Source organism: Oratosquilla oratoria, chromosome 15 (genome assembly GCF_046742065.1).
Source record: "Oratosquilla oratoria isolate Oo_2021 chromosome 15, ASM4674206v1, whole genome shotgun sequence".
NCBI classification, from domain to species: domain Eukaryota; kingdom Metazoa; phylum Arthropoda; class Malacostraca; order Stomatopoda; family Squillidae; genus Oratosquilla; species Oratosquilla oratoria.
Genome location: NC_134791.1, coordinates 7,168,653 through 7,181,152, shown reverse-complemented (window position 1 = coordinate 7,181,152; position 12,500 = coordinate 7,168,653). Strand labels below are relative to the sequence as shown.

The 12,500-nt window shown below is 35.6% G+C and overlaps 1 protein-coding gene across 1 annotated transcript in view; it reads right to left on the bottom strand.

Annotated features, from left to right (window-relative positions):
- The window catches only part of LOC143033057 (calpain-9-like), a 460,946-nt gene that overhangs the window by 98,808 nt on the left and 349,638 nt on the right, over positions 1-12,500 (bottom strand). Inside the window, exon 11 of the mRNA XM_076198255.1 lies at positions 1,453-1,522. Within this exon, the coding sequence (XP_076054370.1) occupies positions 1,453-1,522 (70 nt within the window). The remainder of the gene's footprint in view (positions 1-1,452; positions 1,523-12,500) is intronic.

The window sequence follows — 12,500 nt, the reverse complement described above, 5'->3', positions numbered from 1 at the left end:
ACCGATCTATGAATAATGCTGTGACCTTACACACACACACAACTCCCCACCCAAGAGAGTTGGAGTAACGGCTCGCAGTACGGCGATACTGCAATTATTTCAGCCCTGGGCGGGATTCGAACTCGGACAGCTGGGCTAGCTGTTGTGAAGGCTACTACTAGGCCGTTGAGCCGTGTACGTATGTGTGTATATGTGTGTGTGTGTATATGTGTGTGTGTGTATATATGTATGTGTATGTGTGTATGCGTGTGTGTGTATGTGTGCGTGTGTGTGTATGCGTGTGTGTGTGTGCGTGTGTGTGTATGTGTGTGTGTATGTGTGCGTGTGTGTGTGTGTGTGTGTGTGTGTATACATAACAAAGAATATGAAAATCATATGAACGTTTAAAAATAGAAGACAAACCTATTATGAGTAATACCCACAAAAAAAACCACCGACCAACGATTGTGGAAATGATATATTAAAAAAAAAAAAAAAAACTAGAGTAGAATTAAAATTAAATGAATTAAAGCAAAAACTGATGCTCCTGGGTAAAGTCTGGCTTTGTTGTCTAATTAGGGGGAATGATAAAAGGAGACCTAATTATATTGAAGAGGAAGTCTAGTGTGACAGGTGCTTCGTTGATGTTTCTAGATTTAGTGAGTGTGTGTGTGTGTATGTGTGTGTGTGTGTGTGCCTCTGTGTGTGTGTGTGTGTGTGTTTGTGTGTGTTTGTATGTGTGTTTGTGTGCCTCTGTGTGTGTGAGTATGTGTGTTTTTGAGTGTGTGTGTGTGTGTGTTTGTATGTGTGTGTGTGTAATTCACTATGGTCTTGAGTCACGTGCTGGTCTCGTGATCGACAGCTATTTCCCTCCCGGAAGAGAGTTCAGAGCTCATATATGACCGATCTATAGGTAATACTGTGACCTTACACGCATACACGCACCCTACTCCTTGCCCACGTGCGTTGGAGTAACGACTCGCAGCGCAGCGATACTGAAATTATTTCAGCTCTGGGCGGGATTCGAACCCGGACCTCCGTAGTGGCGGCCGGGAACTTTAACCACTGCGCCACGAGGTGTGTGTGTGTGTGTGTGTGTGTGTGTGTGTGTGTGTGTGTGTGTGTAAGGTCGACCTGTTTTTATTCGCACACATGGTATGTATACGTATATTTGTTTAAAAACCCCGCCAAGATAAAATAAACAGGCCGTTCTTTGAGCAGTCGGTCGAACGCGCATCCAAATCCAATTTGAAAAAACACAAAATTCTGTTTCCGTCCGGCAAAGAACAAAGAACCAAAATTTTTTGGCTCGGAAAAAAAAAAAAAAAAAAAAAAAAAAAAAAAAAACCAATATTTTCTAGAATCAAAATTTCTAATCCATTTACGTCATTGGTTAGCAAGTGTAACTAGCCAGCGCGGTATTAATAGAATTATCTAAGCTTCTAACGGACGCAGCATAGTGTACATACTCACCATTTTCATGCTGTCGTCGAATCTGTCGACGCTGATGTTGCGAAACACGAGGTTGTCCTCGTTCACTTCCCTGCAACAAGAAACAAGTTCATTGCAACATGCAACACGTGAAAAAGTTGCTGCATCATTGACAAAGCTGTAATATGCAACACGCGAAAAAGTTGGTGCAACACTGACAAAATTGTAATATGCAATAAGTGAAAAGTGCTGCAACATTGATCAAAAGTTGCAACATGCAGCACAAAATGCTGGAACATGCAACACAAAACGTTGCAACATTCAACACAAAGTTCCATGTAATACAAAATATTGTAACATGTGAGAGAAAATTTTGCAACGTGCAACAAAGTTGTAACATAATACAAAATGCTGCAACATGAATAACAAATTTGCAACATGCAAAAAAGTTACAACATACAAATATTGCAACACAATGTTGCAATATGCACACGAAGTTGCAACATACAACAAAAAGATCCAATTGTGCACGCAAAAATTTGCAATATGCTACAAGAAAATGGTATGTGCAACAAAATGTTGCAGCATGATGCTGGAACATGCATCACAAAATTGAGAAAATACAATACAATCGATTTTTTGTTGCAATGTGCAACAAAACATTGCAACATGCAACACAAATGTCTGTAACATGCAACATGCTGCAACATGCAACACAAAATAAAGTCGTAACATTTACTTATAGGAACATTAATTGCAACATGCAACACAATGTTGCAACAAGCAACAAAATTGCAATATGGAGGCTTAAGACCTGCACAAAAAAAGGTTGTAATATACAAGAATAAGTTGCAGAATGGAACACATGCAACATAGCCAAATCCAACATTAGTGGTTTCATCTTGCAACAGATCAAACGATAGGAAGCGCATATATATATATAGATATATATATATATATATATATATATATATACATATATATATATATACATATATACATATATATATATATATATATATATATATATATATATATATATATATATATATATATATATATATATGATAAAAATTATATTAAAATAAAGAAATAAACAGATAAAAACAAGCAAAAAGTAAATATAAATAGAAAATAGAATAATATATAAATGGATGAATAATGTTAATAAAATAAATGCAAAAAGTATCCAGATAAATATACAAATAAAGATAAGAAAATGAAAATAAAATAAATAAATAAATAAAATAAAGTCATCGGATGGAGAAACCACCTTTATCTACCGTCACCCGCACTGCGAGGTGACTAGGCAAGGCAGCCGTTCTAATTAACATTAACATTTTATATTACAACATATGGCTATTCTGGTTGCCGCCAGGCGATTTTAATCATCTCCATGACACATCCTTGGTAGCGAAGGTGGTAACAGCCTAAGGTCCAGTTCATACTAGCGGTTTGAACCGCGGCGGTTCAGTTACAACGTAAGTTAATGGAATCGTTCACACATAACGGCTCAATTTTTCCTTGACTATGCAGTAGCTCCGTGGTTTCCGCGCGGTTCAAACCGTTAGTGTGAACAGGACCCGACTCGTCTTCAGTAACTGGTGCCACAACCAGAAAAAAATAAATAAATAATAATAATAATGATGATAATAATAATATTAATCAAATAAATGAATAAATGAAATATATAAACAAATAAATAAAATAAATAAAGTAAATAAATAAAATGAATAAATAAAATAAAAAAAATAAATAAATAAAAAAAAATAAAAAAAATAGATAAAAAATGTAAGACAGCTTGACGGTAGTGAAGGATTTAGAAAATCCTAAGAAGCTTAGAAGGATTTATCTAGAAGCACAAATATTTTAGGACGAAAACAATAGTTGAATTGGACAAAGGCCAATGCGACATAACAAAAACGCTCGGCTGAGATAAGTGTTTACAAAAAATCATATTGATAAAATATAATGAAAGTATATATACATATCATATATATATATATATATATATATATATATATATATATATATATATATATATATATATATGTATATTATCAACCACATTATATTTTTCTATTTTATTTCCTTGCATATTCGGAAACCGATACGCTTTCGGGCTGTGGACTCGAACCTAGCCGGCAGTGACTTAACCAATTGCTCTATCAAGGGGGATATAAGATAGAAAATCTATGTACTGGGGACCATTCAGTGTTATATATATATATATACATATATATATATATAATATATATATATATATATGTATTATATATATATATTATATATACACATATATTCATATATATACACATATATATTATTCAACTTCACAAACTCCCTCTATCGGTGCTAGGACGGTGCCCCTCACAGAGGACCCTGTAGCGTGAAATTGAATAAACCATGCCCTTGATTCAACTTCGCCGGTGGCAGTATTCGAACCGCCATCCCCTCGACCTTCACCGGAAGTAACGACGCCCTAACCCGCGTTGGGTTAGGACTCAAAGATTTGATTAAATATTTCGCAGTTTACCAATGAGCTAGATTATCTATTTCTTTACTTTTTCAAGTTATTTATTTCATCTTATTATTCTATATTTGTCTATTCATTTATATATCATTTATCTATTTACTTATTTGCTATAGCCTTGCTATGGACCAGAATGTCATAGTTTCGCCATTATAACCCATTTTGAAAAAAAAAAATAAAAAAATCTTCGATCTCCGAAATAAGAGTAAAAGGCCCCGCAATAGGAATATCAATCAGGCGAAGTAGCGGCAGGGCCCCATAGTGAGGATATAATTTCAAGAGCAAAAATGGGTCCAGGTAATCACAGCCAGAGTGGAACTCGTCCTTGGGGAAGGAAAAGGGGAGTGTATGTAAATTGACACAGCGAATTAAGAAAAAAACAGGCCCCGAAGTAGGAATATTATTCGAGGCAAAATGACTGTGGACTGTCGTGATCAATGCGACACATTCCTCCTGGGGCAGATATGGAGAGAAATGACTTTGAGAGCGGAGGGGGGTGAGGGGAGGGGGTAGCCGAAAGTAAAAAAAAAAAAAAAAAAAAAAAAAGAGGAGAGAGAGGATGGAGGAGGAGGAGGAGGAGGAGGAAGAGGAAGAAGAAGATAAAGAGAAAAAATGGAAATCAAAAGAGATTCGCGTGACAAATGGGGAATCATTAGTGCCTTGGCTGGGAAAAGAGTAGGGCAAAAGAGAGGAGGGGGAGAGGGGGGAAGCCGGGGGGGGGGGAAGAATAGGAGCGATGATTAGGGGGAACCAAGAAAGAGGAGACGATAATGCTATCTTTAGGATCCCCCTTTTCCCACTTTTCCCCCTCCCCTCTCCCCCTACCCTTTTACCCTCTTCCTCCTTCCCTCTTACCTCTCCCCTCCTCCCCTCTACCACTGTCCCCTTTTCCCCCTCCCCTCTTCCTCCATCCCCCCCACTTCCCTCTTCCCCACTCCCCTTCCCCTCCTCCCCAATTCCCCCTCCCCTCTTCCTTTCCCCTCCTCCACCTTCCCCTCCCCTTCCCTCTTCCCACTCCCCTCTCCCCTCTTCCACCTTCCCCTCCTCTTCCCTCTTCCCACCTCCCCTCTTCCCCACTCTCTTCCCTCTCCCCACTTCCACCATCCCCTCTTCCCGCCTCCCCTTTTCCACCTTCCTCTCTTTCCCTTCCCTCTTCCCGCCTGCCCTCTTCCACCTTCCCCTTCCCTCTTCCCGCCTCCCCTTTTCCACCTTCCCTTTTCAACCTTCCCCTCTTCCCCCTCCCCTCATCCACCTTCCCGCCTCCCCTCTCCCCTCACCCCTCTTCCCCCTCCCCTCTTCCACCTTCCCCTCTTCCCCCTCCCCTCTTCCACCTTCCCTTTTTCCCCTCCCCCTCTTCCCCCTCCCCCTCTTCTCCTTCCCCTCTTCCACCTCCCCGCCTCCCCTCTCCCCTCACCCCATTTCCACCTTCCCCTCTTCTCCCTCCCCATTGTCTCTTGCCTATCAAAGAATATTAAAAAATCGTCAAGGAGGCAAGGTGCCCCTGCCCGAGCATATAAAAGAGGAGTTACTACACATTCTTGTGTATGTACACATATACGCACACACACGCATAAAGAGGCTCGCATACACGCTCACACGTACACAGGGATACACGCAAACACACACACACACGTTTACAAGCAGTGTTTGGTCTGTATATCAATAATAAATCATTAATGATAACAGAATATAGATAATAAATAACAGTAGTAATAACAAAACAATAAATCACATTACAAAATGATAATGATAATAATGATATCAATAATAGTAACATTTATAATAGTAGTAATAATGATGATGATGATAATAATAATAATAATAATAATAATAATAATAATGACAATAATAATATTAATAATAATAATGATAATAACAATGATAATGATAACAGTAATGATGATGATGATAACAATGATAGTATTAGTAAATAATAATAATAGTAATAGTAATAGTAATAGTAATAGTAATGATAATGGTAATAAATAATGTCCACTCCCCCCCCCCTGTACGTCCTTGCTGTGCCTCGCATATTCCCGACAAATAAATAAAATTACCGACAATTTGAATTGACCTGAGCCTCCACTAATGTTCCCCGAACGCAATGTGCAATCCACAACCTTCCCCTCATTTACATCTCTCCATCATTTCCTAATGGTGTGTTTCTCTTAATGTGAATGTAAGACTGTTATTCCAAAGGGTAATATATATATTCTTATCTCTAATATGGCTTGTTATCTTCTTATCACGAGCAAACTTCAGCCAAGGTAAGATGAATAGATTATGGCATTCAATATGCCGTTTATCTAAACGAGATGAATGATTTTATTATTATATTATTATTATTAATATTATTATTATATTATTATCATTATTATATTATATTATTATTATTATTATATTATTATCATTATTATATTATATTATATTATTATTATTATTGTTGTTATTATCATTATTATAATTATTATTGTATTTCATTTTTTTACTATAACTGATTATTTTGGGTGCTTCGTTGATGAAAGTTATTATTATTGTATATATATATTTTTCTTTTCTTGATTACCAGTGCACACGAAGATGGTAGACTTAATTCATATTAAAATTGCGACAAAATCATCGTAACAATGTTGAACAAAATACGTCATATTCACTCACTCAGAATTTGGAAATTGAAACTAATACATATTTTCCTGGTTTCTAAAAACGTAATTCATATATATATTATATATATATATATATATATATATATATATATATATATATATATATATATATATTGGATCTGATTGTCAAGGTGTGACTTTATTATTCTACTGTGAGAAATATAGGTAGATAATGTGTGTGTGTGTGTGTGTGTGTGTGTGTGTGTGTGTGTATTCACTTGGTCTTTGGATCACGTGTTGGACTCGTGATCGATAGCTATTTCCCTCCTGGAAGAGAGCTCAGAGCTCGTAGGTCCGATCTATGGGTAATGCTATGACCTTGCACACACACACACCCCCAACTCCCCGCCCACGAGAGTCAGAGTACGACCCGAGGGCAGGATTCGAACTGGGTACTAGGAGCACTTCTGCTTCCCATTTCAGCGCTCTACCAACTGTACCACCGTGTGTGTGTGTGTGTGTGTGTGTGTGTGTGTGTGTGAGAGAGAGAGAGAGAGAGAGAGAGAGAGAGAGAGAGAGAGAGAGAGAGAGAGGGGGGGGAGAAAGAGAATGACAGAATGAGACAAAGAATGAGAAAATGAATGAGAGAGAGAGAGAGAGAGAAAGAATGAGAGAGACAGAGAGAATGTGAGGGAGATAATAGATAAATGCCTACAATGTCATTCCAAGGACTAATTGTAATAAAAAAAGGTAATTTGTCTACCAATTTATATGTAAATCGTCAGCTTCTATTTCCATGATTACATTGGGTGCATGACCAAATTTGCGACAATTTTTTTCTTTATTTTTTCTTTCGTTTATTTTCTTATTATTTTATTTTTGTTTTAGGTTTTTGTCTTCCTTTTCTTTTTCTTTTTTTCTTTATCATTTTTTGTTTTGTTTTTTTTCTGTTCTTTCCTGTTTTTTCTTCTGTAAACCAGATTATGTTTAATTACCAGTTACTCAGTTAACCTAAGGCATTTAGTTAAGACAGTTCACATTCAATTAACTTAAATCATTAACTTCACAGACACTAAGTTAAAAGTAATTAACCTAACAATCAGTTAACAAATTTGATTTGATAGTCAACTACTTAACAGTCATAAAATTAACTTAATATTCAGTTAATATAACTGCAATTACTTAATAGACACAAAGTTAATTTAATAGTCTCTCAGTTAACATTCACTTAGTTAACACGACAGTAAATCACTCAATTACTTAGGTTAACAGTCATTAACTTCACAGTCTCCAAGTTAACTTAACACTCAGTTAATGTAACAGTTATTTAACAGCTACAAAGTTAAATCATCGGACTGTTAACCTGAGTCACCAAGTTAACACGTACTTAATCTTCACTTAGTTAAGAGTCGTATGTTGATTTACCAACCAGTTAATAGTCACTAACCTGACAGTCACCAATTTGAGTTAACAGTTAACATTCAGTTAGTTAAGAATCGTAAGTTAACTTACTAATCTGTTAACAGCCACTAACCTGACAACCATCAAATTAGCTTAACAGTTAAATTTCACATAGTTAAGAGTCAAGTTAACTTACCAATCAGTTACCAGTCACTAACCTGGTAGTCACCAAGTAAACTTAACACTTAGTTTACCTTCACTTAGTTAAGAGTCAAAAGTTAACTTAGCAATCAATTGACATAACAGTCATCAATTTAACTTAACACTTAGTTAAGAGTAATAAGTTAAATTAACAATCAATTAGCAGTCATTAACCTAACAGTCATCAATTTAACTTAACAATTATGAGTCACAGATTAAGTTACCAATCAGTTAATAGTCCCTAAACTGATAGTCGCAAAGTTAACTTAACACTTAGTTAACCTCCACTTAGTTAATTTAACCCTCTGTCGGGTTAGAAACAGGTTTTGCATTAGCGTTAAGCGTGATCATAACGACGCGACATTTAGGTCTGGGGGACCGTACTGCCTTCCGCTGATTAGGCAGCCCCACTCATCCAGGCGCCATAATGTCCGAATTTACGATTATTTCTCGGACGGCGGATAGGCTACGATGCCAAGCTTCAAAATCAAGGGCTTGTTTGGTTAAGAGGTTTTTTTTAGATTTTTGGTTTCTTATAAAGCCTTGTTAAGAGAGAGAGAGAGAGAGAGAAAAAAAAAAAAAAAAAAAAAAAAAGGGAAGAAAGTTCCATAGTCTCACACGTATGGCATATCAAAGGCTGGATATTAATTTTGAATAAAGTAAATAAGTAAATAAATAGAAATGGAAATAAATAGGACTAGATGAATAGAAAAAATAATAGTAATAATAATGAAACAAAAAAATAATAATAATAATGATAATAATTCTAATAAAAATAATGATAATGACAATAATATAATAATGAAGATAATGATGATGAATAACAATAATGATAATAATGATAATTATAATAATATTGATAATAATAATAACAATAATAACAACAATAATAATGATAATGTTGATAATAACAATAGTAGTAATAATAGTAATAATATAATAATGATAAAATAATAATAATAACAATAATAATAATATTAATAATAATAATAATAATAATAATAATAACATTAATAGACAATGATGATAAATAGCAATAACAACAATGCATCCGAGAACAATATCGACCACAATAAATCTAATCGATGATGGCCATTGTCCCAGGCATACTTGATTTATCACGCTCACCCCTTGATTAGAAACTAGAAGACTCGAGAGAATTAGTTTCCCTCTTTGTCATCAAAATACAACAAAGGGAATTCTCTTTTTTTTTTTTTTTTTTTTTTTTGCATCCGACCTAGATATGGATCAAAAGGTCTCCTGTCGGCATGCTCCGCCTTTGTAATCCTTTGTAATCATCTTGACATTACAAAGAGCTGAAGGAAGTCAAATGGAGGAATTATTTGTCTATTTTTTTTTATTATTATTATTTTTCATTTCAGTTTAATCTATAGTCATTTTACTTTATCAATAAAGTTTTTAAATTTATTTTTTATTTTCATTTATTTATTAACTTTTTTTTTTACTAATTAATGAGGTATCTTTTTTTTATCTATTTTTAACTTTTATTTCTATTTTTTATTTTAGTTATCAACGAAATATATTTTTTACTTGTTATCTATTTCCTTTTTCTATTTATTCTACTTTTATTTGTCCTATTTATAAAAGGAGGATTTTTTTTCTCTTTCGAATCGAATTCAGAAACTTTTTTCTTAATTTATAGATACAAGTATGACAGTTTCAAGTACTTCGAACGATTCGAAAAGAATGTGAACGTTCCTTTTTGAAACAAAAAATTCGTAGATTGGTACTTGCTTGAAAAAAGGGGGTTAATATTTATAAAACTTAGACAAATAGTGACAATTCTAGAACACAGGATTCTTAATCTTCTCCTAAACCTCTAACTTAGGTAGTTTAACCACCGCTTCTATCCTAGAAGACAATCTCACGCCTTTGACAGAGAAACTCTTCAACTTATGAAATTCTGTTGCTTAGTGTGTTCATGACCTCTTAACACTGAATAAAAATCACTAAAAAATCCCTCTAACTCCCACTAAGGGGCCCTTCTAGGATTCTAGGGCCCTCCTACAGGATTCTAGGGGCCATCCTAGGAGTCCAGGGCCCTCCAACGGTGGTCTAGGATCCCCCCCCCTTCCCAGTGGGCCCAGACCTCCTACGCTAGACTCCTGACGAAGTGACAAAAACTTCGAAGTCGTGACGTCACGTCTCGAATTGATGACGTCAAGTCGTCGCTTGGGTCAATGAGGGACGAGGTCATCATCCAATTTGGCGAGGGAGGAGGAGGGAGGAAGAGGAGGAGGAGAGAGGAAGATGAGGAGGAGAGAAGAAGAGGAGGAGGGAGGAAGAGTATGAGGAGGGAGGAAGAGCAGGAGGAGGTAGAACAGGAAGAGGAGGGGAAAGAGGAGTAAGAGGAAGGAAGAGGAGCAGGGGGAAGATGAGGAGGAGAGTGGAAGAGGAGAGAGGAAGAGCATGAGAAAGAAGAGCAAGAGGAGGGAGGAAGTGCAGGAGGAGGAGGAGGGGAAAGAGGAGTAGGAGGAAGGAGTAAGAGGAAGGAAGAGAGGAAGGAAGAGAGGAAGGAAGAGAGGGAGGAAGAAGAGGAGGAGGAAGGAAGATGAGGTGGGGAGGAAGAAAGAAGAGGGGAAGAAAGAGGAGGAGGGAGGAGGAAGAGGAGGATGAGAGAGATACAGAGAGAGAGAGAGAGAGAGAGAGAGAGAGAGAGAGAGAGAGAGAGAGAGAGAGAGAGAGAGGGGGGGGGGGGGGAGGGAGAGAGAGAGAAGGGGGGAGGGGGAGAGAGAGAGAGAGAGAGAGAGAGAGAGAGAGAGAGAGAGAGAGAGAGAGAGAGAGAGAGAGAGAGAGAGCGAGAGAGAGAGAGGGAGGGAGAGAGAGAGAGGGAGGGGGGAAGCTGACAAGTATTCGAAATAAAAAGAGAGAAAAGGAAATAAGAGAGACATAAAGTAAAAGAGAAAAGAGAGAACTTTGAAAACAAAGACAACAAAGTCCAATAAAAATCCAAAGAGAAGAGGAACAGCATGAGAAAATAAAGAGAAAAGAGAGAAGTCCATTAGAAAGCAGAGTTCGGAGTCGAAGGAGAAAAGGAGAGGAAGAGAGAAAGAAGAGGCGATTTCAAGGAATAAAATGTGGAGACCATCTATCAAAATAATAATGATAATTATAATAATAATAATAAAAATCATAATAAAAATAATAATAATAATGATAATAACAATAATACATACATACATAACCAAGGCTTTTTTCCCCTTACAAAGGAGGTAGCCAAAAAGGAAAAGGCATAAAATCATTCCCACCCATTCCATCCCTGAAAACACTCCACACCTCTCCACCCTCCCTCTCAATTTTTTTTAAGAAAAAAAAAATATTAATAATAATAATAATAATAATAATAATAATAATAATAATAATAATAATAATGATAGTAATGACAATATAAATAATAATAATAATAATAATAATAATATCAATCACATTAATAATGATAGTAATAATAATGATGATAATAATAATAATAATAATAATAATAATGATAGTAATGACAATATAAATAATAATAATAATAATAATAATAATATCAATCACATTAATAATGATAGTAATAATAATGATGATAATAATAATAATAATGATAATAATAATAATATAATAAAAATAATAATAATAATAATAATAATAATGATAATAATAATAATAATAACGATATTAATAATAATAATAACAATAATAATAATAATAATAATAATAATAACCAAAAAACGTTGGGAATGGTACGGTGACGAATCAAATCGCTTGGCATAACTAAAACAAATAAATGAATATATATATATATATATACATATATGTGTGTGTGTGTGTGTGTGTGTGTGTGTGTGTGTGTGTGTGTGTATACAAACGTTAAGAGCAGTAACTACGTGCACAGTCAACTCAAACCGTTTATTCTGGCTAAACCCAAACGATTCTATTCAACTCAGGATAAACTTTTCTCCAAGAAACAGACTTTTGACCATACACGGCACCAAAATCATCTGGCGATCATTGGCAACCTCGCCCACGAAGGTTGCTAAGTCCGAATATTGTAAACAATTTACGTCACCGATTTCTGCCTTTCATAACCAATGTAAACAAAAGGTCTGCGATTTATGTGAAGCAAAATAATTATTATTTTTCTAATTTCGGAATCAAATCAAAGGAATTGGATATAAATTTGGTTATCAAAGAAATTGACATCGAGAACTGATCGAGACGGAGGGGGAGGGAGGACGGGGGGTGGGGGGAGTTGATAAATAGATTAAACTGTTGAAATTGATTGGGGGGGATTTAGATAAACACAGGGAGGGAATGAGATTGAGAGAAAAAGAGGGAGAGAGAGAAAA